At 37.9% G+C, this 26296-nt stretch overlaps 1 protein-coding gene and 1 long non-coding RNA gene across 5 annotated transcripts in view; one reads left to right on the top strand and one right to left on the bottom strand.

Moving 5' to 3' along the window:
• LOC141512702 (carboxyl-terminal PDZ ligand of neuronal nitric oxide synthase protein-like) overlaps positions 1–26296 on the bottom strand; it is a 389034-nt gene that overhangs the window by 105107 nt on the left and 257631 nt on the right. For 2 of the 3 annotated variants that reach the window (XM_074221846.1, XM_074221847.1), the window contains one exon: positions 22222–22295. In XM_074221846.1, coding sequence (XP_074077947.1) covers positions 22222–22295 — 74 coding nt within the window. The remainder of the gene's footprint in view (positions 1–22221; positions 22296–26296) is intronic. The other variant, XM_074221845.1, reaches the window with a different exon arrangement.
• The window catches only part of LOC141512705 (uncharacterized), a 31759-nt gene continuing 18205 nt past the window's right edge, over positions 12743–26296 (top strand). Inside the window, exon 1 of one of the 2 annotated variants that reach the window (XR_012475578.1) lies at positions 12743–12896. This is a non-coding gene — a long non-coding RNA (uncharacterized LOC141512705). Of the gene's footprint in view, positions 12897–13072; positions 13278–26296 lie in introns of those variants that run through there. The other variant, XR_012475579.1, reaches the window with a different exon arrangement.

Below are 26296 nucleotides of genomic sequence, written 5' to 3'. Positions count from 1 at the left end.
AGTCAGGAGATCTAGGTTTGTTCTGGGGCCTGCTCTAAAGCCAGCTTATTGTCTGACTTTAATGAAAGTCTATTTAGTTTATCTTTGCCTCAGTTTCCTCACCTGCCAAATAAGAATAGTAGCCAATATTAACCATTTCCATCAAACTTGGTACTAATATGATACCTTCTTGTGAGTATGTATTATATTGACTGAAAGGCAGTGTATTGCATTGGACATACAACCAGTCTCAAGACAGGAAGACCTGGGTTCAAGTCCCAACACATGCATAAAAGTATGTGTGTACATAAATGTAATGTGCTTGTCTATACACATGCACATTATTTATATATAAACATGCACACATACACATTCTATGATGACCTCCAAGCACCCCAGGAAATTCTCAAGACTACCAGTTGCAGAGTAGGACTAAAGAGTTTCCTCCTGAAACTTCCTGATACCAGTAAAATCAAGGCTCTGATATAAAGGGAAAAAATCTTATCCCCTATTCAATACTAAGCTCCTTAAGGAGAGGACTCCATTTGATTTCACCTTTGCAGGTTCCCCCAGTACCTAGCAAAGTACTCTACACACAGTAGACAATGACACGGCTTGTGAATGCTTCTTCTTCTTCTTATCCCTTTATATTCTCATAGATGGATCCTGTCTGTCTACCTTACAGAGATGTTATGAGGAGGAATTTTACATATATAATATATATATAAATATATATAGTATATACATATATTATTCTGTATTATGTATGAGAATAAATTATAAATTATATATAAGTTACATAAATTATATATCAGAAAATATAAATATATGTATTTTATGTATATTATAATTTTATTTTATATATAGTATATATGTTTTATATAGATATAATTCTACATGGTATGTATATTACACAGTATGGGAATATTGATGTCTGTATAATATATATTTGCAAACACATAGGAAAGTCCTTCCAGGGACTCAAGGGTATATAAACTTTTGTTTTTGTTATTATAAGACCTTATACTGCTTTCCTTCTTTCTCTCCTCCCTGTCTCTAGCTCCAGAGTAGAGTAAGTAGGAAGGCTAGCACCAATCACACTTTTGATTTGGGGACATAGATTATGAGATTTCCTAAATGATCTTACTGGAGAGATCTGGATTTCCTGATTGGATGTGTAATCGTGTGCCTTCAGTACCTGACAGTACTGGCTCACCCTAAAGGCCCATAGTTTTAAGCATGGAACATGAGAACCTGGAAAGTTCATTGTCTTCATTATTCCAAGTCATAATTCCCAAGGGAAAGACCTAATAACTCTAGGTGAAGACACTCATGGGATGAGTCACTTTATTGTTCACAGAGCTCTGTACATATATTAAAAATGGTTGTTGATATTTGATCCTCAAAACAGTTTCAAAAAGTAAGCGATGCAATAATTAGTCTTCCTTTTTATAGAAAAGAAAATTAAGAACTCAAAATCATAAAATTTGGGGGGCCGCTAGGTGGTGCAGAGGATAGAGCACCTTGAATCAGGAAGACCTGAGTTCAAAACTAACCTCAGACACTTATTAGTGGTATGACCCTGGGTAAGTCATTTAACACCAATTGTCTCTAACAAAACAAAAAATATATAATTTGATTCTAAATTTGACTATGACAAAAATTACTCCAGAGATTTCTTCATTTTCTCGTTTCAGTTTTGCCCTTCTTTTGATTCCTTCTACTGACAACTTGGTGTTCTAATCCCTGCTCTGCTACTTCTTGTGTGACTCAGTTACATTTTCAGAATTTCTTACTGTGTGGGTAAGGGATCCACAGTGAAATAATGAGACTCATCTGGGCTTATCACTCAACTGCCTCATTAATTTGTAACCATGTCTCATATGTATTCATAAGGCATAGACCAAGTTCATTTGACACTGAATAATCTTTCAGGATTTCTCACTCTAAAAGAATTAGAGCAATAAGGACTCCCTGAGATGGAAGAAACCTTAATAAATGATCTATTTCATTTTTTTTTTGTCTTCAGGCACGCGAATGACTAAACTACATAGGAGAAGAGATTGTCCTCTTCTTGAAGCCCTCCAGGGCCATGGGGCTTATAGCTTCTTATTCCATTTCCAGTGCTTTAACCCCTCCATTGTCAAGAAGGCCTCTATCTCATGTCTAATCATTTTTTCTTATTCAAACATAGAGGAGCCAGCCCACCTCTGTCCTCTTCCCCTCCAAAATCTCTTTGGGCATTGCTAGACTGTAATTCCTCTCTTTCCAAAAGTTATGAATCTCCTATTCACTAGAACACTCTCCACATTTACATGGAATAAGACTTGGTCCCTTACATGAACTTTCCAGATTCAGCTCCTCTTTCCCTACACTTATAGTTGCAGATGATAAAAAACACTGAGAAATAAGAGTTCCAAGAGGGGAGAAAAAGTAGGATAGGATAAAATAATATTTAAATTGATGACTTGAGATGAATTCTCAGTCACCAAAGAGGAAACTGGAAGAACATTTGCCGAGGATACATAGAATAAACTTATACACTGGTGGGAGATTGTACAAGGTAAGTATAATGAATGATGCTTAAAGGAAGGACTTGCATGGAAAGTCAAACCGTATCTTATTGTACAATACCTTGATCAATACTAAGTTTTCCTACTTCCTTCAAGAGGGCAAATATTTCAAGGACCCAAAGGACTATGAGAACAGTGCTTTATGAAACAAATAACTATAAATTTGTTATACTAAATCCATATGGATTTTACCAAATCAGTACAAATGTAGTATTAAAAAAGGAATAAGGGAAGGGGTGGGTTAGGACAGACAGTGAGACTAAAAGGTCATCTGGGAGCAGAAATTATGGTTTTTGTTTTACATTTAGCTTGTTAAATTCATCTTCATCTATATGACAAGTTTAATTGCTTCCCTGGGTCTCTGTCCTTCTATTTCTGAGCAAAGGCAATTGGAAAATTTTGGCTCATATGCTCTTGCCAAGAGAAATCTTTCTCCTTGGGATTCTTTTTTTCCACCTCCCCTTTCTTAAAAAAAAAAGAAAGAAAAAGAAAAAAAAAGGAAAACAGATAGGAGCTGCTACTTCACTGCATTACATAACTGGCCCCTTGCCTAGAAGGTCAGTCTGCTCCTCTGGAAGGCAATGGTGTAATAAGGCACTATTAGTGACAAATGACCATGATCAACTTGAAGTTTAATGCTAATGGGAGCCCCAGCATTTACAGAATGAACTTCATTTTGCCCACTCAACAGTTGCCCCTCTACTTTTCCCCTGTTCCCTCCTCTCTTTTCCTCTCCCCTCAAACAAGTTTTTATCAGAGCTGTTAACAAGAAGCAAAATGAACAGATTTACCACTTAATGTACCTTCATTTCCTCCATTTACTCTCCAAGCTCATGAATTAGGAAGAATCCGAGCCAAAAATCTGACAGCAAGGGGATGAGGCAAAATAAGTCAGAGGACTGAATGACCCACAGAAAGGGATAATGAGACCTCTAGTAATGGAAAGCTCACAGTACAACAAGGGGCAGAGGACTGGCTGGGGAAGTTGCCAAATGGAGAGAGAAGGACATATTTTCAAAGGCAGGCCATCTAGATGAAGTGTGGTAGATGTAAAGTGTAAAGTGTAAAGATGTAAAGTGTGAAGATGCTGAACTGTACTCCTGTCCCCATTGGTGAAGCATTGAGTAAGTCTGAGCAACCCATTTCACCTTCTTGCAACTCATTTTTCCCAGATAGGACATAATTTTGCACTGACATTTGTAAAAATGTCAATTATCCTACTAGGTCATGTAGTGAACATGATAGAATTTGGGAGTTGAAAGAGATCTTAGAATGAAGGCCTTAGAAGACCTTAGAAGAGCCCCTCAATGAAGGATGAATAGACTATCATATCCCCAAGAAATGGTTATCCGTTAGATGCCACCAATGGGATACCCTCAGTAGCAGGGAATTCACTAGCTATCAAAGTAACTGATTCCATTCTGAACAAGCCCTTGCTTAGAATGAGCCTAAATCTGCTTCCTTGCAACTGTGCCCTATTTGTGCCAGTTCTGCCCTTTGGGACAAGAAAAAACAAGCTAATTCCCTGTTCCACATAATGATACTTTAAATATGTGATAATACTGATCATATTTCCTTTAAATCTTTTCTTCAGTTCTTTTAATGAGCTATTGGTAACCTAGTTTCTAGAACATGACATGACCATAATAGAGGACAACAGGGTTATTAACTCCTCCATTCTTGACATGGTATCTATTAATGCAACAAGAGATCTCATTAGCTTTTTTGGTTTCCTTTTGAATGATTTAGACATTAAGGTCAGTGATTCTCACCTTGACTCCAGAAAGGGCAGTGCAGGACAGCCTCTGCAGCCAGCCTTGGCCAGTTTCTTGAACTGAATAACTAGTTCAGTGTACATGGGGTGGGTGAGGGTGTCGGGGGGGAGGAGTTAGATGGTGCAGTGGATAGAGTACCAAACTGAGACTAAGGAAGACTCATCTTCCTGAGTTCAAATTCAGCTTCAGACACTTACTAGCTATGTGACCCTGGGCAAGTCACTTAACCCTATTTGCCTCATTTTCTATGTCTGTAAAATGAACTGGGAAAGAAAATGGCAAACTGCTCCAGTATTTTTGCCAACAAAACCCCAAAAGAGGTCATGAAGAGTCAGGCATGACTGAAAAATGGCTAAACGATATGTATATGTAAAAATGGACAAAATTTATGTAATGATTATATGTATGTATATATATATATATATGTTTATGTGTGTGCACATATATTTATGTATATATTTGTTTTCCTTTCAAAGATCTAATCTTAAAGGTATTGCCTCTAGTTGAAACAGAAAAGACTCCTGAAATTGGAAATAGAGATGCTAGGGTTCAAACACTGGACCAGTTCACTGCTACATATGTAGGGCAATGAAGGGCAGTAGAAAGAATATTGGTTTTAGAATCACATGACTTGGGTCCAAATACAGACTCTACCATTTTACTCCCTATGTGACAACCATTAATCCTTTCAGTTTCCTTATCTATAAAATCAAAAGGTTGAACTAAATCACAGATTTTGAATTGTAAAGGATCCTAACAATCATCCCATGGGACCCCTTCACTTTGCAGAAGAGGAAATGGTGGGCTAAAGAAGTTAGGTTAATGTGTCAGTTATAAAACTAGTAAGGAACTTATTTCGGCAAATTGGGTGTTTGAAACCTGAAACTCTGACTTGGAATTCACTACTTTTGTTATCATACTGAGCTGTTTTAGATCATTTGTATGGTCTTCTCCAGTTTTAACTCCCATAATGATACTGTAAAAAATTATGCCAATATGGACTATATACATACCCAAACCAGTGTCTAATAATAATTCATTAAACCATAGCTTATAAAAGAAAAATGGTAAGTCCTTGCCAGGGATGGAGTATATCTAACAAGGACTTGTCAGAATAAACTTGTATTTTTTGTTGTTATTTTTCAGTCATGTTTGACTCTCCATGACCCCATTTGGAGTTTTCTTAGGAAATGAATGGCTTGCCATTTCTTACTCCAGTTTATTTGACAAATGAGGAAACTTAGGCAAATAGGGTCAAGTGACATGCCCAAGGTCACATAGCTTTGTAAGTATTACGTGTCTGAGACAAGATTTGAACTCAGGTTCTCCTGGCTCTAGACCCAGCTTTCTATTTACTATGCCACTTAGCTGGTTCTTTTACTTGCATTATCCTGCAAATATCATCAAAACAACTTCGCACTAAAACTGAGGAAATTGTCCATACATATCCATGAAACTAGAAATAGATTCTACAGAAAGATAACAGTTGAGAAACTCATAGGAGTCAAAATTGAAGAAGAGGGCAACAACAAAACCTATGACCTCAGATACAAATATACAAAGGTATAATACATAAACAACAAAGAAGTTTAAGTAGTTATATCAATCTAAGGAGGCAAATTTGAATTCATATTTTCCATTGAGACTTTGTAGACTGACACATATGACTGAAATAAGACTCTTGATGGATATACTATTCAAAATAAATAAGAAAAGGTAAAAGGACCAAAGCATTAGATATGTTTATGTATTATGTATATATATATATATATATATATATATATATTTGTTCAATTATATAAATATATTTAATATAATATTGCATTCTAATTTGGGGAGACAACCAACAAAAGAGGATTCATGTTCATGTTCAATTCATGTCTGATAGAAGAACCAAGGAGAACTAACATGGAAAGCAAACTAACATGGAAAGCTCCCTATCAGTCAGGGAGTGTTTGTGTGTGTGTGTGTGTGTGTGTGTGTGTGTGTGTGTGTGTGTGTGTGTGTGTATGTGTATTTATATACATAGTCAAAGTAGGAAATCTGGGTAGCGGAAGAAGGAAGTAGGATGAAGAACAATGGAGAGAAATATTAAGCTATATTGTCACCAAGTGGCACTATATATTAGCTACACAAAGAGGAGAATAAATCCTTAATCTGGTACAGAGGGGTAATATAGCAGTGTGGGGGAACTTCTGTCCAGACTTCTGCTGGAACTCTCTCCCTCCTTACCAAAAGTAGAACATCTCAGTCATTGCTGATTTACTTCATTGAAATTTCAATCTAACAAAACGTGAAGGCACCAAGGAGGGGGATTCTTACTCTGTACTAAATTCTTATCAATAAGGAGAAATTTGGTGCTGGTGTGGAAGTAGGAAACTATGCCTTATGAGAAGAGTAAATCCAGGGTGATTCTGGTATGCACCTTGGATATTTGGAGAAGAGATTGCCAAGATTTTGGGGGCGGGGGGGAAGGATTAGTAGGATCTCATGGACAATTCTAAAAGGGAAGTCAGCTCACGATGAAAAGAAGTTGTCAAGAATGAAATTCTGAATAAAGAAAAACAATTCTAAAGAAATAGAAAGGGTGGAGTTGTCTTAAGATACCTAAATCAACACATAGGGAATTTTTCAGACAGCTTAAAATTTTAAAAAATTGGAAAAGAAAAGGCAAGGAAAAATGAATGGCAAATGAAGACAAGACCATGATGTAGTCCTGTAGGAACAGTGTCAGGGAATCTGAACATGCTGAGGTTGAGGAAGAAAACCTCATTGCTATGTGAGGGAAACAGGAAGATAAAAGAAGGCATTGGATCATTGCTATGTGTGAATCAAATGATATTGATGGATGATGGAGAGAAGGCAGAGCGAATGGTTCATATCTTAGTCCATTTTTACTTCTTTCACCAAGCAAAATGATCTTTTGAGTGGAAAGGACAAGAACAAAAGTGGCAAAAAGAGAGTTGAAACCCCAAATCAATAAGAACCTATGGCTATTTTAAGAATGTGTCTAACTGGGGTGGCTAGGTGGCATAGTGGATAAAGTGGATAAAGCACCGGCCCTGGAGTCAGGAGTACCTGGGTTCAAATCCGGTCTCAGATACTTAATAATTACCTAGGTGTGTGGCCTTGGGCAAGACACTTAACCCCATTTGCCTTGCAAAAAAAAAAAAAAAAAAGAATGTGTCTAACTGCCCACAATAAATTCAGGTTATCAGGTCCAGAACATATACATCCTCAGAATTTTTAGGGGGTGATTACTGAACCACCAAGAGTCATCTTCGAAAACAATGAACAGGAGAAGTGCTATAGGATTACAAAATGACAAATGTTGTCCTGATTTAATAAAAAAGGGATAGCACAGAGTCTGTAAACTTTGGACCAGTAATCTGATTTAATTCCTGGAAAAATTCTAGAATACAATACTAAAGTAATAGTGAGTATGACCAGAATCATAATGAAGAGTCCAATAACAACTTGAAAGGAGTTCTTCAATAATGTTTTGGGAATCTGTCCTTGCTTCTGAGTTGTTAAAATATTTTTTATTATTGACTCAGATGAAGGCAGAAATAGCATGTTAATAAATTTGCATATGAACCAAAGTTAGAAAGGCTAGGAAACATATTGGCTGCAAAAGTCAACATTCAAAAAGATCAGCAGGTGAGAATGATTGGCTGAATCTAATAACATGAAATTTAGTAGAGATAAAACTAAAGTCTTAGACCAATAATCAACTTGTTCAAGTGCAAATGAGAGAAAAATGGCTAAAATTCAGTTCAGCTAAAAGAAAAGATTTAAGGCTTTGAAAGGACAGGACATTCATTGCAGTGGAAAAGAATTTATGAAATGTTTATTGCTTGCCAAAGGCTATGCTAAGCATAGGGAATACAAGTAAAAACTTTTGTTTCTTCTTGCCCTCAAGGAGCTTGCATTCTAATTAGGGGAGACCACCAACAGAAGAGGACTCATGTCTATCTTCAAATCATGTCTGATAGGAAAAAACATGGGACAGCTAGGTGGCACAGTGAATAGAACACCAGCCCTGGAATCAGGAGTACCTGAGTTCAAATACGGCCTCAGATACTTAATAATTACCTAGCTGTGAGACCTTGGGCAAGCCACTTAACCCCACTGCCTTGCAAAAACCTAAGAAAAGAAAAAAGAAAAAGAAAAACCGTGGAAAACTAACATGGAAAGCAACAGGGTAAAGGCCCAAGAACTTTGGGAAACAATGGCAGAGTAGATGATCCCCAATTAAGAGGATAGTGGATGGAAAGATCTGAGTGGAGGGGTGCTCTAGCAGCCACAATAATAGAGGTACAGATATAAGGATTAGCATCCCCCTGAGAGTAGTTGTTCCTTACCCCATGGAACTAGGCAGTGGGGCCAATGAAGGTTGTGTGTTAGGGATGATGATGATCAACCAGCAAAGATTTTCAGAAACAGAATGAGTTGAATCAGGAGGTGTACACTGCCTTTCTAGAGGATTTCAAGGAAGATCTGGATGGTCACACATCACTGTTTTAAGAGAGGTTTCTTTTTCAGATATGAATTGGAATGGATGTTTTCTGACATCCCAGGAGACTCAGGTTCTGTGATTCTCTATTGTGTTGGGGGGAGGGCAATCAAATGAGTGTATCCATATGACTTTGCACGGCATTCTCCTCTCAAGAGACCCTCCAAGCAGTCTGATGAGCATCAGTCATGGAAAATACAATTACTATTCTTTTCAGATGGAGAAGATGCAGCACCACAAAATACCAAAGCTGTCTCTAGGTTTATAATGGAACTCATTCAATCTCAAAGGCTCCTTACATCACAGATTTAGAACTGAATGGTCGACTCTGTCATTTGACAGATGAGTAAACTGAGTCCCAGAGAGGTTAAGGAACTTGCCAAGGGCAAATAGATTATAAAAGACAGGGCCGGAACTCCATCTCAGACCCTCTAACTCCAAGTACAATGCTTTTTCCGTGGTCTGTTGGGACAAATGTGCTTGACAATTCCCTCCCACCCAAACCTTTCTCCTCCACTGTGTAATTATTACCTGCTTGTAGACAATGTTTAATTATGCGTGTGAGGGTTTCCTATTTTAACCTAATTGGATTCTCTATCATTATTAATATTAAAGACACACTCTCAGGCTAGATCCTGGGGGACCTGCCACAGTGGCTTCAGCTTAATCATCCTGGCAGCTGTCTGTGCTTCCTGCTGTGGAGTATTCTCCATTTCCACTTCCCTCCTACTTTTCTCCCCCAAACTAAATTTTTTCTGGTGACTCTGTACTTTATTATATCAACTGATTAATCAGCAAACACATATTAAATGTCTGATGTGTACAAAGCATTGTGCTGGTGGCCATCCTTCTGGGGATGAAGCTCTCTGAGCCTTTCTGAGCAGGCCTTTAGATGTTAGACACCCCGTTCACTGATGGACCTGGAATGGGAGACTTTCTGACTTATGCTTGGCTGGCTTCAACTTAGAAACCCAGGGTCATCTCCAGGCCACCATCAGTCATCAGAGTGGGACTCTAGGGTAGGCCATTGTCCATATTCCAGTCTTTTCAACTGCTCTTGGCCATTTATCTTTCTAGTTCATCTAAGTCTCTTTTTTAAAAAAAGGTCATGGCTACAAGATTGTCTGAGTATAATGGGGTATTCTAAGTTTTAGACAACAGATGTTTGCTTAGATCTGAAGGATCCTGGATAGAGTTGGGAGGGACCTGAGACCACTGAGTCAGGAGATTGAGAGAAGTTTAAGGATTCACTCAAGCTCTCTCAGGTATTGAGCATGCCATATGGTATTTGCACTCAGGCCTTCTGAAAGATTGAATTTAGGGCAAGGGGGTCTTAATTTGAAATTTGTGGAATTTAAAAATAGTGATAATTATACTTCTGTATTATTTTCTCTGTAATTTCATATTTTATTTTATGCATTTATAAAGATTACTTTTGGAAGGAATAGACTGATCTCATCAGACTTCCAAGGGGCCTAGGACATATAAACGTACAAAGTTAAGAACCTCTACACTAGGGAAAACTAAATATTTAAAGAAAATCTGATGAGTATTTTATACATATATACATACATACACACACACATATATTCTTTTTTTTTAGTTTGGGTTTTTTTTGACAAGGCAATGGGGTTAAGTGACTTTTCCAAGTTCATATAGCTAGAAAGTAAGTGTCTGAGGCTGGATTTGAACTCAGGTCCACCTGACTCCAGGGCCAGTGCTCTATGTGCTGTGCTACCTAGCTGCCCCAAGAATTTTTTGTAAAGCAAATGTACAGATTTGCAAAGTCTACATTTGTAAAGCTGATAGCATCCACAGGATGTTCATATCATACTCATTCAGGAGTTTTTTCACCTTACTTCCTCTCTCCAACTACTGCTCTACCTCCCTATAAGCTTCCTTGCCCACTTAGGGAGGCCCGATGCTGCTCCCTGACTGGGAAAACCCCTGCTTGGGATCACTGAGTCTGGAAGAACCTCAGTCATGCTGCTGGGTTCCCCTCTAGCTCATTCTCTGGTCTGGTCCACCTGCAGATCAGCTGCCTTATCCCTCCTTGGAACCACCACTTCCCAGTTCCCTCTTGATATTTTGTCTTCCTCTATGAAACTATAAGCTTCTCTCTCTCTCTCTCTCTCTCTCTCTCTCTCTCTCTCTCTCACACACTCACACACACACACACACACACACACACACACACATATATATGTGTGTATATACATATACACACACACACACACACACACACATATATATATATATATATATATATATATATATATATATTGGTTTCTGTCTCTCCCTCTGTTTCTCTGTATCTTTCTATTTAACAATCTTTTGGTCTATCAGTCTCTCTTTCTCTCTGTATATGTATAAATCAATCAATCTCTGTATCTATTTATCCATCCATCCATCTATTGGTTTATCAATATCTCTCTCTCTTTGTCTCTGTCTAACCAACTACATCAATATAGTTATATAGCATTTTATAGACCTATAGGTCTATAGTCTGTCTGTCTGTCTATCTAGCTATCTGAAGGGAAGCTAGATAGTACATTGGATAGCACACTGGACTTGGAGTCAGGAGGATGGGTGTTAAAATCCAGCTTCCAACACTAGCTGTGTGACCTTGAGAAAGTCACTTAACCCTGACTGCCTTGCATCGAGGACCATCTCCATTTGAACTGATTCATAATTGGTCATTGGACCTAGATGACTCTGGAGGAGAAAGTGAGGCTGGTGACTTGGGACAGCTCCCTCTCACTCAAATCCAATCCATATGCTTGTCATGGCATCACCTCCCTAATGTCATGGTCTTCTTCAAGAATGAAGGACAGGGAACGGCTAGGTGGCGTAGTGGATAAAGCACCAGCCTTGGAGTCAGGAGTACCTGGGTTCAAATCCGGTCTCAGACACTTAATAATTACCTAGCTGTGTGGCCTTGGGCAAGCCACTTAACCCCGTTTGCCTTGCAAAAACCTAAAAAAAAATGAAGGACAAACGATCTGTCTATCTATTAGTCTTTCTCTCTTTCACTCTCCCCCGCCCCTCTCTCTCTCCAGAAAACTAGGCCCATCCTTCCATCCTTATCACTAGGGCTTCACTGGGACTTACTAGGTAAATAATAAAAGCTTATAGCTTTATTGGAGGCTGAAAATCACAACTGAATCAAAGGTCACCTAAGTCTGGCAAAGTGGAAAATCACTAACTTCAGAGCTGGAGGACTTGTATTGGTGCCTCCGCTCTGATATTGGCAATGTGACTATGGGTAAGTCTCTTAGCTTATCTGAGTTTCAGCTATCTCATTTGAAAAAAATGGGTCAATAATGCTGTCCTATGTATAAGGTTCGGTGAACCAAAATTATATATAGCAAATCACTTTTAAATTGTAAAATGCTAAATACACTTGACATTTTTTTTTACAAAGTGACTTTGGGCAAGTCATTTCATGCCTCTGGCTTCTGCAGTCCATGGTGGGACTAAGGCAGATGACTACTAAATATTCTTCCCTGAAATTTTTCAGCTTTATGATTCTACAAGCTTTCCCCCTTTGAGTTCTCCATCCATCTGGTGGGGAACATAATTGCTTTGAGTGCAGATGGGAGAGGAGTAATGTCTATTCAATCTTTGAGAACTATGTAGAATAAAAATTTCAGGTAAAACTGAAGCATTTTTCTTGACTAAAGAGGATGGGAGATAGCTAAACTCACTAGTCTCACTTGTCAATCTTCCAAAGGCAGGGGAAGAAGGCTTAGGAACATTAGCTATGGTGGGTGGAGATGGGGAGGACAGAGAAGAACATGAACTCAAACTGGTTTTTCTTAGCAACAAATACTGAACCAAGTAGAACCATGCAGAACTGAGGTCACAGAGGGAGGGAGGGAGGGAAGGGAGGGTCTCCTTCAGCTTCAGGTACTATTCTGGAATACAGGTAAGACCTGCCACTGTTGGAGAAAGTAATACGTTGACAGTTCTAGGATTCATGTCCGCTTGTCTGCTCTTCTTACTTCCTGTGCTGTAGCCTTGAAGCTCTCCAGAGCATGGCAACAATGTGAGGTAAGAAAATCCAGAGTCAGGGATGTCACTCTATAAAGAATTGGGGTATGGGATGCAGGGTCTGAGATTGCATTGTATAAGGAGCTTTGGAGGAGGAGCCTCTCTCAACCAATAGGTTGGCACCAGCTCTGAAATTTCTAGAATCTTCAGAATGCTGCTCAGAGCTCTGACAACTGTTGACTTGCCCAGGCTGACTAATATAGATGGCTATGGTCCAGGGGCCAGATGGAGCCCAGGGCTTCTGATTTTAAGACTAGCTCTCTATCTGCCACATCATGCTTCCTCACAGAGACGAACAGATGGAAGAGGGGCCAGAAGAATCACTCTACCTGGGTTTCATGGAAGGTATTTGGAAATGGGTACTCTAAGAACCTCAAAAGGGTCAGTTCTTTTGGTTCTTATACTCTTTGCCAATTCTTAATTTTGTGTCCTATCATGCAACAGAATCTAATCCCATTTCTCATCCTGTGCCTAACAATTCTTCTGCTCAAAAAATATTTTAAAAATTCACCATTTTACTCTCCAGATGAGTATCAAATATTTCCTCCCTTAAAAAACAACCCAAAACATCCCTTTGGCTGCTCTGGTTGCCTCTTCTTGGTAAGGTCAGGTCTCTCTTCATCCCAGACGACCTTATCTACAGCCCTCCAGCTAAACTCACTATTCAAAAACACCTATAAGTCCTGTGTTTCTGGATTGTTTAGGTGAAGAGAACTCAGATCTGGCAGCGTCCATTGCTTCCTCATTAATACAATGATCATACTTGTCACAGAGGCCCAAAGGCCTGGACCCTTTCCAATTCCTCATAGTGAATATCTGGGGCTTAGGCCACCTCACTTCCTTTGTTCTAGAAAACACCAATTCAGAAGCACAAAACTCCCCTTCTTAAGTGGTGCTTCTCCTTCTCTAGTAGGGCCCTTGTTCTCAGTTTTCTAATCTGGAAAATGAGGGGTTGGTCTAGCTAAGCTCTGAGGTCCCATTGTAAGGAGGCAGTGATGGTAGGAAAAGCAGCACTATATTTTTCAAATTTTTATTCTGCTTAGGAAATGTTGGGCAAGTCCCTTCATCTCTTTTTCCCCCCATTTATAAGATGAATGGATTAAACTAGATAATATTTTCTTTTTAGACAATTTTTCAGGTAAATGTGCCCTATTACCTCCATTTCCTTTTTAATTTATTTAATTTCTAATTCCATAAACCTAGCTTCTATGCTCAGTATATATGTATGTGTATATGGGTATTCATGTGTGTGTGTCTTTACACATACATATACATGTACATATAATACATACATACAAAATATATAGTTTCACAAACATATTTATAAATATTTATTTTTATTTTTAACATTAATATATATTTATAAAAGCAATGGTAGCAGCTAACATTATTTAATGCTTTCACATTTACAAAGCACTTTAAATATATAATCTCATTTGACCCTCACATTAACCAAATAAAGTTGGTGCTATTATTATATCTGTTTACATTTGAAGAAACTGGGGGGGGAAGGATTGCGTGACTTATTTAGGGTCACTCAGCTAATGAGTATTTTGATAGAAGGGAAGTAACAGAAAGAAGTCTGTGTCAGACTCTATTTCATGTTTAATCATTTCACATTCATCTGAAAGAATGAGTCAATTTGGTTTGTCATCAAACTTCTGAGGTAACAGTAACTTTAATTGGGGGGAAAATCTCCACTTGTTCTCAACTCCTTACAAATATCACCTCATTTGATCCTCTCAACAACTCCGAGATATAGGTACTCTGATGAACTCCATTTTACAGTTGAGGGAACTGAGACTGAGGTTAGTAGGTGATTTGCCCAGTGTCACACAGCTTAGTGTCTAAGACCAGATTTGATATCAAATCTTCCATGTGTCACCTGGCTGCCACTAAGGCAGGATTCAAATGTCAACCTTCTTTTATATCATTATATATTATTTCTCTTAGATGCTTTTATATCTAAACATTAAAAATGTTCTTGTCACCAGTTATAGTGGTGCTTTATCTTTTATTCTTACCAATCTGGATTCATTCATTTAAGTAATATTGCTACTGCTCCTGATCCATCCTAAAAAATTCTCTGCTTTCTTGATATGGGGAAAGGGGAGAGAGTAGAGAAGGAGAAAAGGAGAGAATTTGGAATTCAAAAATTTTTCAAAAAAATTTTTGAGATTGTTTTAACATATAATTGGCCAAAATACTAATTTTTTTAAAAATACTTCTCCTAAATTAAAAAAAAAATATCCTCCTCCTTTGGTTTCCATAACTTCAGATTCTTCTTCTACTTCTCTGATTTATTCTCTTTTTCAATTACATACTCACCACATCATAGGTTCTTTAATAATAAAGGGATGTGGGGGGCAGCTAGATGGCGCATTAGATAAAGCACCGGCCTTGGAGTCAGGAGTACCTGGGTTCAAATCCAGTCTCAGACACTTAATAATTACCTAGCTGTGTGGCCTTGGGCAAGCCACTTAACCTGATTTGCCTTGCAAAAACATAAATAAAAATAAAAATAATAATAAAAAAATAATAATAATAAAGGGATGTGGTTGCTGCTGTCTCCATTGATGGTGACTATTCCTCCTTCCTTCTGCAATATAATTGAATCCTTGAGATAGTGATAATGACTCTCATTTACATAGTATAACTTGAAAGGTTTGCAGCATGCTCACAAACATCTTATTTGGTTAAGTCCTATGAGGTAGGTGTTTTAGAGGTCATTATATCCATTCTATAAATAAGGAAATTGAGGTTCCAAAAGAAGACAAGGTCACACAACTAGAAAGCATCAAAGGCTGGGATTTGAACAAAGCTCCCTCTTAAGTCCAAAGTCAATACTCATTCCAAGATCAGTCCCAACTCTGTGCTTCTCTATTCAGCTTCTCTCTTACTAGTCTCATGGTTTCAATCAACCTGTTTATTTTATTTTATTTTGTCAAGGCAATGGGGTTAAGTGGCTTGCCCAAGGCCACACAGCTAGGTCATTATGAAATGTCTGAGGTCACATTTGAACTTAGGTTTTCCTGACTGCAGGGCTGGTGCTCTATCCACTGCACCACCTAGTCACACCTCCCCCCTCCCCCATTTACTTTTGATTCTGAAATTATATCTCCAAATTTAACCCCTCATCCCTTCTCTAGTCCCAAATTTCAAGTTGCCTTCAATACATTTGAACATTCATCAAGATGCATTGAAGATTCAATGATCACCTGGAATTCAATATATTTGAAACTCAACTCCTTTCCTTTTAAACCAGACTCTATTCCAACCATTATTATCTTTAATAGCACCACCACTCTTCTCCCAGACACCTATACTCAAAGTCTATGAACCATCTTCAACCCCTTCCTCTTACCTAACCCTATGAATCACCAAATCTAAATAATTATGTCTTTGAAATAGCTCATGTTCATTCCTTCTCCAATATAATCTGTCCAAGCCTTTATTAAATAAGCCTGGATTACTTCAAGAGCCTCAAACTGGTATTTTGACCTTTTTTCCCAAGAGTTTCTCCCACACAATAATGCCCTATGAATATACCTAGATTACTTTCCACATGCTATTTCCTCATTCAGAAGTCTATCAAAGGCTCTCTGGGGCTAATGACTAAATCTAAACTGCTCTATTTAGAATTAAAGATATTCAATAATTTGCTTCTATCTTATCCATCTTTAATTTCCATGACTCATTCACTCGACATTTACAAAATGTCCAACATATGCTGCCTTCTATAGTCCAGTTGGGCTAGTCATTATTCCCACAAGCATCTTGCTGTTTTCCATTTTATCTCTTCCTGTAATGATACCCTTTCCTTTTTCTTTAACCATCCAAATTTACCATTTTCCATGGTAAATCTCAAGTTCCAATATCTTACACGTTTCTTTTAAAAGTGCATTTTTATTATTTTTGTTTTTATATCACCTCCCTCTCAAAAAGTATCCTTCCCTTGCCCAGAAAATCATCCCTTAAAATAAAGAAAAAGAAAAACAGTGCAGTGAAACCAAACCACTGAAAAAAATCTAACATTTTTATGTAGCACCCATGTAAAGAATTCTATGTTTTACATTCTATATCCATGTAAAGGTGGAGGAGGGAGAGAATGAGAGAGGGAGATATCTTCTCATAATTCTTCTCTGGGGCCAAGTTTGGTCATAATAATTTCTATAACATCCAGATTCAATGATCTCATTGACACTGTTAAAAAAAAAAACTTTTCCTAGTTCTGCTCACTTCATTTTGCATATATTTATATGCTTTCCCAGGTTTCTCTGAATTCATCATATTTATCATTTCTTTTATCACAATAATACTCCTTTATAAGTTTCTTAATTTTATTTCTTTCAATTCTTTATTATATAATACCTTGAGTTATTCTCTAGTTGTTTCATGTTTAATCACTTCATTTGTCTTCATCATAGGAGCTACAAGGTTTTTTTTTTTTAGGACAGTCTTCTTTAGGACAGCCATTCAGTTGAAGAATGAAAGGTAAAAATCTAATCCTATAGCTGCTTTTAGAATCAATGGCTAATATGACATCTGGAAGAATGAGTTAATTTGGTTTGTATATCAAACTTCCAAGGTAACAGAAATTTTGAATGGGGAAAAAAAAATCTCCAAAAGCATTCTTTGTCCACCACCATCTGAACATAGCTGGCTCCCCTTGAGGAGAATACAGGGATGAGGAGGAAGGCTTTGTCCTAACTCATGTAATGACCAGGAAAGTGAGGCTAACCCTGAATGCTCTTGCTTCTTGTTCAGTCATTTCAGTCATGTCCGAATCTGCATAACTCCACTTGGGGTTTTCTTGGCAGAACTAATAGAATGGTTTGCCATTTCTGTCTCCAGCTCATTTTACAGATGAGAAAACTGAGGTAAACAGAGTTAAGAGACTAGCTCAGGGTCACACAGCATATGTGTAAGGTCAGATTTGAATTCAAAAAGATGAGTCTTCCTGACTCCAGGTCTAGCATTCTATCTATTTTCCCACCTGGATGTCCCTTGCCCTACATGATGTGGTTTAAAAGTGACAGGCACACTTTAATCACTCAATATGACAAATGAGAAACTCTTCTCTTATGATAAATGAGAAACTCTTGGCTCATGCTTGGGAATCTTTCTCTTAAACTGTTTCCTGGACCCTTAGATTCATCCTTCATTGACTGATTCTGTCTACCCCCTCAGTTCCTATTGACTCCTTCCAGCTAGCTACATTGCCAGAGTGTATTGACTTGAGTCTTAGCTCCTAGCCCTTCCCTGATTTTGTGTTTGACAACCAGATCAGCAATGCTCTATCACAGCACGTGCTGCCTTACTTTAACAAGTTGCCTGTTTGCCTCTGGGGTTTCCCAGATTCTGTTAAATAATAAGGACTGCTCATCCATTAAATGAATGAAAACACAACTGATCTCTATGCTTCTCACCCTTCAGGAAACCTTACAGAAGTAAGATACCCCCCCCCAGTACCCTACTATACACTAAGAAAATCTCCCTCAAGAAACCTCTCTGCTAGCAGCTTCTAGTACTGCCTTGGGCTGCTCACCAAGCAAGAAGGGGAACAATATCTTTCTTCTGAAACCAAGCCCATTAGTGGGTGGGAGAAGGCATGCCACTGGAACTAGTGAGGGTAGCCTATTGTCTAGATTTCTTTACTTCAAAGTAAAGATGACTTTGTCTCCCATTCAGTTTCAAGGCTGAACTATTATTCTTATGAAATGGGGATTGTAGATGGGAAGACTGGATGTCCCACAAGGCAGGCTGAAGCTTGTAGCCCTAGCCTCTCAAATCAGTGCTCCCCTCCCTTAGGAAATCATGAGGTTCTTCTCATCATCCCAAATTTTGTGACCAAAGCAACAAAGATTTTGAGGATGAAGATTCTTTGGGCAGTCTGACATGTGGAGACAAATTCTCCAAAAACCATTATGAGCCCATCAATCCCTACATAATTCACAGGAAGCTAGACTTTATTCATTTGAATGCTTTTGTTAAAATTTGGTGGTTTGGTTTTGACATTTGACTTGAAATGATCATATGGTGAAAGTCAAATATCAAATAAAAGGGGAGATGAATAAGAATATTTGCTTTAAAAACTGTATCTCCCTTGAGATCTAGACAACGTGCCTCTGACTTACTCAAAGCTAAACTAGGGATCTGCTGGGCAGTCAACAAAAGAAAATTGTCACTTTCAGGCAATAATAATTAAAAATAACAATTTTTATGCATTCATTTATGCAGCAAACACTTGTTAAACACGTACTATGTGCTGAACAATGTGGTACTTATCAGGTCTATTCTCGGGGTTTCTTGGATATTTGTTGGGAATATCCAAACTAGACTTAAAAACTAAACCACAGCTATCTCTAAATTGGCCAAGCTGAGGGCTGGTACCTTCCCAAAATAAGAGATCAGAGACCAACTCAGAGTGCCAGGGAGCTTCAGATCAGATTTCTTTTGTTTCTTTAGTCAAAAATGTTCTTTGCTTCTCTGTCACTATAGGATATGATGGGATATGATGGATTATAAGATTCCTAGAAAATACTTCAACTTCCTCACCCTCTCAGGGATTTGGTAGGGACACGATAGGGGTATCTATCATAAAGCAAAACCAGAAATAAAGTGGTAGCATGGTGAGACAATATCAGATTGAGTTGCTTTTCATGTCATCCTTTACTTCCTTCTTTACTGAGGATAGTTTTCAGAGTGAAAAGGATAGACAACACCAAAAGGAAGAAACTGAAACCCACCATATACATATATATATATATATATATATATATATATATATATATATTTATATTTATATATAGTTACCCAACAAATTTCAGACTCTGTTATAGCAAGATGATCACTCCCAAGATTTTCATGATCATTTCTGTATGAAGAACTCTCAAATATATGATATCTAGCCTGACTTCTCAATAAGCACCGGTTCTAATCTATGGACAATTTGGTCACTTTCTTTACATAATTTCAAATTATCTTTTAGAATGGAAAGCTGAATCCAGTATTTGAGCAATACATTAGTGTGCCTGTCTTTCCTTGAGTCTTCTGATATCAACTCTTCCCATTTTTATCATCTTTTCCAATTTTCTGGGTACAAAAGTGAGGTAAAACTTATATATTTGCATTTCTTTTACTAATTGTGATTTGGAACATTCTTTCAAAAGGTTGTTAATTGGGGCGGCTAGGTGACGCAGTGGATAAAGCCCCAGCCCTGGAGTCAGAAGTACCTGGGTTCAAATCCAGTCTCAGACACTTAATAATTACCTAGCAGTGTGGCCTTGGGCAAGCCACTTAACCCCATCTGCCTTGCAAAAACCTAAAAAAAAAAAGGTTGTTAATGGTGAGCAATTACTTCTTTTAAGCATTATTATGCTCACATCCTTTGATTGAATATCTACAGGGGAAAGTTCCCTATTGTTACATATTTGTTAGCATATATTTTGTTAACAAATATATTGTTATGAGGGCAGTTAGATTGCCCAATGGATAGAGCACCAGTCCCGGAGTCAGAAGGACCTGAGTTCAAATTCAATCTGAGATACTTGATACTCACTAGCTATGTTTCCCTGGACAAGTCCCTCAACCCTATTGCCCCACAAAAAAATAAAAATAAAAATAAAGAACAAATATATTGTTAAATTTTTGCTTGTGTATCTTAGAAATCATATCTTTATTGGAAATATTTGATATGAATATTTTTCTCACAAAGAAGTTTTTAAATGTTGTTAGTCTTTTTAAAGAAGCAGTTCCCTATTACATTTTTTCCAATTTAACTATTTCTCCTCCAATTTTCAATATTTTATATTTTGTGCTGATTTTTGGATTGTCTAATCCATTTAAATTTTTGTGTGGGTATTTTCAGATCACCTATATTTCCTAGTAGAACATTCTCCTCTTGGCCTCTTGGTGTCTTAACATATAACAAAGAATAAAGAAGAGGGTGGTGGATTTAGCAAAAAGAGCCAGCATATCAACTAAGTACAACATTATATAAGTATAGTCCATATCTCAGCAAAGTCCCCACTCCATTCTTTTTCAAACGGGGACAGGAATAAGTGGGCTAGTCTCTTAACTCTGTTTACCTCAGTTTTCTCATCTGTAAAATGAGCTGGAGACAGAAATGGCAAACCATTCTATTAGTTCTGCCAAGAAAACCCCAAGTGGAGTTATGCAGATTCAGACATGACTGAAATGACTGAACAAGAAGCAAACGGGGTTAAGTGGCTTGCCCAAGGCCACACAGCTAGGTAATTATCAAGTGTCTGAGACTGGATTTGAACCCAGGTACTCCTCACTCCAGGGCTGGTGCTTTATCCACTGTGCCACCTAGCCGCCCCCCCCCACTCCATTCTTAACACTTTTTCCAGATGCACAGATCTGATAATATCATTCCTCTTTTTTTAGTTTGTTTTTTTTTTTAAATCATTGGTCTCCCATTGCCTACAAAAATAATGTAAATTCCTTAGCCTGGTTATAGGTTATGTTCCAATTCTAGTGGATAACTTTGCATCTGCCAGTGTTTTGTCCTTTCCTGCCTGAAAGTACTTTATACATGCTAGCCATTGCCTCCCACTTCTGCATAGCCCCCCAAGCTGGAATGTTTTCTGACTATATTCCTTTTTCTTTTTGTTTTTTGCTAGGAAATGGGGTTAAGTTACTTGCCCAAAGTCACCCAGGAAGGTAATTTTGAAGTGAGCTTGGATTTGAACTCAAGGCTCCTGATTCTAAGACTGGTGCTTTATCCACTGTGCCACCTAGCTACCCCCAAACTATATTCCAATCCATTTACCTCTACTCCAAAGTTCAAAGCAGGGTATCTACCTGCCCTGAAACACCCAAATATGTGATCTTCTCAAATGTGTCATGCTACTCATTCTGGATCTTTTCTATCCATTTTAAAATTACTTCTAAAATTGTGAACTTTAGAAGCAGAAACTTATTCCTGTCACCTAGCATATTCCATGACTCATAGTGGACATATATTAATCCAAAAAAAAAAAAAGAGAGATGTGATTTTTGAGACAGGGGCACAGACTAGATGACCCTCAAGTCTCTTTTTATTTATGGAATGGAGAATATGTAATAATGTTTAACTGATTCAGTTCACCTAATGACAAGGATGGCCTTGGCCATATGATAAAAGTGGAATCTCCCCCATCTACTTCCAATTGGAAAAACACACTCAGAAAAAAGGACTAGATCTCAGAAAGGAGCAACAATGGAAACAAAGTGAAACGGCCCAATAGACCACTCTGGAAAACTCTATTTCTCCCCTGACAAAGGATCTGGGATCCATCAGCACTCATAGTGTTCTTACCTGTAGATGGGATCTTGCATCACCAGCATCTTGCTCTCATCCCAGGTCCACTCCTTTTTCTGCAATAAAAGAAGCTGTAAATGAATAAATTAAGGCGTTATGCTCAGCTACAGAACCAGAGGGCAGGTTAAGACAGAAATGCTTACATCAATATTTGCTCTTGGCCCTGACTTTCTTCTAAGACCTCTTGAGTCAATTGCCCAGGAAGGGAAAGTTGCCAAGGGTCAAGTACTTGACCTAATTACTTTCCTTCAAGCACATGGGGAGAGAGCCTCTCCAGGATGATGAGGGCAGGTTTGGTTCGCATGGGCCTCCATCCTCTAGGGACTCAAAATGTGGATTGGAATGGGTGAACTAAAGCCATGCATACATATGTACACATACACATAGATATACATATAAGCATAAATACATATGCATGCTCGAGCAGCAAAGGATAAGAAAGGAACATGAAGGAAAAAAAAGTGAGAGCAGTTTCTGAAGGGCAGTAAATATGGTTCTTGGAAATTTAACAGAAACTAATAGTGACCTCCCATTCTAAAATATCATGCCATAGTTGAGATAAAGAACACTGACACTTGGGTTATATTTCTCATATTAACATACAAACAAATGAGGGTCCTTAGTAAAGGAAAGGAAAAAGGGAGAAACAAAAATAAAAACTCAGTCACATAATCAATAGAACCACATAGAAAGGGACCATGAGAAAGTAGCATTTTATAGAATCATGGTAAATATCTTTGGAAGTCAACCAATCCAACCCATAGTTGAATACAAATACCTTTTACAATAAACTTAACAGGGAGTCTGGATATCCTGGGTTTTTTTTGGTTGTTGTTGTGTTTTGGGGGCATTGGGGTTTAAGCAATTTGCCTAGGGTCACACAGCTAATAAGGCCAGATTTGAACAATTTGACTCCATGATCGGTGCTCTAACCACTTTGCCACCTCCCTCCACCATCATTCCATTCTGAAAACATTCCATTCCATGACAGCCCACTTCACTCCTGGAGAAGGAGAACCCTTAACTTTTCGGGATAGTTTTCTTACATTCACTGAAATGTGATTTTTTGGCACCTCCCATTGTTGTGCCTCTGGGGCTAAGCAAAATGAATTTTATCCCTCTTCTATATGACCCCTTATTTACTGTTTTTTAAAAAAAAATATTACTAATTGTATATCTCCCCTGCACATAGTAGCTCCTTGTTGAATAACACTAAGCAATTTCCTTTTATTCAAGAAGACTTGTTCTCTTTCCCATCATGAAAATAAACTGAGCCATACGAGTTGTGACTACTTTATACATAGACTGACCAAGAAATTTTCCAGAACATTCACAATGCATATAAACCACTCTTGCCTCAATTATCTGAAAGTAGATAATTGTTAGGGTTTTTTAAGTCTTTACTTTACAGGGCTATAAACAGACAAAATTCAAAAGTCTCCTACTCTGTAACTTGTTTTAAAATCACTTTTCTCTTCTTCTTGCATTTTTCATTGCCTCCAATTTTTATGGCAAAAGCAATTCAAATTCATTTTCATCTTGTCTTCTCTAGTTCTTCTAAGGAAAAAAAAACAAGGAAATTTTCCATGAGGATACCCCCACTTCACAATAATGGGTTTTCATGAGGGATCTAAAGTTTCCACAAAAGATGTTCAGCTCTAGGGGCGGCTAGGTGGCATAGTGGATAAAACACTGACCCTGGAGTCAGGAGTACCTGGGTTCAAATCTGGTCTCAGACGCTTAATAATTACCTAGCTGTGTGGCCTTGGGCAAGCCACTTAACCCTGTTTGCCTTGCAAAAAAAGAAAAAAGAAAAAAAAAGATGTTCAGCTCTATCAAACATCTAGTCTGATATCCTTCCAGAAAAGGTCATTTTAGTTCATTTCCTCATAAGGACCTTACCCTCTATATAAGAATAAAAAGGGACACATAATTTGAAGCTGGAAAGAACCTTAAGGATTCTTTATTTCAATCATCTCATTTCATAGGTAACAAAAACTGAGTTGGGGGCAGAAGAGGGGTGGAAGTGACTTACCCCAGGTCAAACAATAGCAGTATAAATAGAAGCATCATCATTTTATTCCTTATCAAATGCTCTGTCCACTACATCATACTAAATCTGATATCAAATATGTGGAAAGTCAATGACCAAGAAGGCTACTTGATAACATGTTAAGAGGTCTGTTCCTGGAACAAGAGGGTTGGAGATCAAATCCTATCTCCAAAACCTCTTATCTTCGAAACACACTGACTATAATATGGAAACCACAGTAGCTGTGAAGTATTGATCAGAAATTCAAAATTATCATTTAATACATCTTTCTCATTTTATACATGAGAAAAATCAGAGAGATTAAGGATTCAAGGACATTTAGATAGGAAGTAGGAAAGTTAGGAGTCTCTCATAGTAAGGACTTATCTCTGACTCTCTCTTACAGTTTGGGTAACAACTGGGTCAAGAGTTGTGGTCAGAATCTTACGGGCAAAGGGGAGCTGGGAAATTGGGGGAATGATCAGTCAGTTGTCTTCTTTTTTTCCTGGGAGATCACAAAGTCTTCAAACTAGGCAGTACCTGAGAAAACATTGATTCTAATCTCCTGACTGATAGAAGAATCTTCATTACTGTACAATAACCCTGGGTAAATAATTGCTTAGCTGCTGCAAGACGGTTCTACTGAGGAATTCAGGACCTTCTCAGGTTCCATGTCCTGAAAACTCTCATCATTAGAAAATCCTTCTCTATCCTCTGCCAAAATCTGACTCTCCATAACTTAGCACCAGATGGAAATGTTAGTGACATCATTGAAATCTCTTCAGCATTTTTATTTTTTACAGTGCTCTAAATATAAAGGAAAATCCTATGCAGGCACACTTCCCTCTCCCTCTTGAAAAATGTCAGCAGCCCTTGCCATCAAGCATGGGTGCTTTATCATTTGGTATGCCTGACAGCAGTGGGGACTTCTTAAAAAATCAGAGTGAAGCCATATTAATACAGCTTGACAAGATCTCCATGCTTCATGGCAGATGAGGATTAAGTAAAGTACTCAGTTTTACCCCATAAGAACTAGACTAAAACTGATGTGATACAAGACAATGCTATCTCCTTCTCCCAGGCAACAGACATGGTGATGCAAAATGCCTTTCAAGGCAGAACAGCTGAGAGCCCTTGCATGATGCACTTCAATACAAATGAGAGTAATTTTAAAACTAACTAGCTGGTTGCAAAAAAAAAAAAAAGTTGGTGGTGGTGGGGGAAGTAAGTGGATTTCCTTCCCCTGGGAAATGGTGGAACAAATGGCAGTATTTGGCTGTTAGAGAAAGCTATTGTGATATGAAAAATGACAAGTGTGAAGAATTCAGAGAAACATGGGTTAAACAAAATGGTGTGAGCAAAAGGAAGAGAATAAAAACAATGAGAATATCAAGTGCAGTGTAGTTATAAAAACTATATGGCACTCTATAAATGGCAGTAATTATTATTACTAACAGTCATAATCATGGAACTACAAAATCACTGAACTCAATCAGATCAGTTGGAAAGCCCAGTCTTTATCTGAAGAAGAGATGTTGAAACCCACATCTCTCCTCTCGGGAAAGAAGTGGGTTGTTATGGGAGCCAATGCCACATGTTCTGTCCAGTGAGGCCATTTGGTTGAGTGGTTTGGTTTACCTTCTTTTCTTTGTTACATGAAAAGGCACATCAGGAAATAACTATGTGTAGAAAATAAAAAGTATCAATAAAACTTTATAAAATAGAAAAAATTTAAAAACCACTAAAACTAAAATTAAGCCCAGCAGATTGGGTAGCTTAATAATACTGTTATCCAATCTCTTTGACTTTAACTCTCATCTATAAAATAAGAGGAATAAGGTATTGTCAAAGTTAATTTCCAACTTAACAGTTTGGATTCCCATCATTTTTAAGTTCATTTGTCCTAATTTAATGTGACCCTTGCTTGGACTGTGTCCAGAGGCATCTTGGATAGAGTGGGAGATGGAGCCTGGAAAACCTAAGCCCAAATTTAGCTTCAGATTCTTCCTATTTGTATACATTGATCATCTATTATCTGTC

The sequence above is a fragment of the Macrotis lagotis genome, chromosome 2, assembly GCF_037893015.1.
Source record: "Macrotis lagotis isolate mMagLag1 chromosome 2, bilby.v1.9.chrom.fasta, whole genome shotgun sequence".
Classification (NCBI taxonomy): Eukaryota; Metazoa; Chordata; class Mammalia; order Peramelemorphia; family Peramelidae; genus Macrotis; species Macrotis lagotis.
Note: the sequence above shows the minus strand (reverse complement) of the source record. Positions and strands in the feature narration are given on the sequence as shown.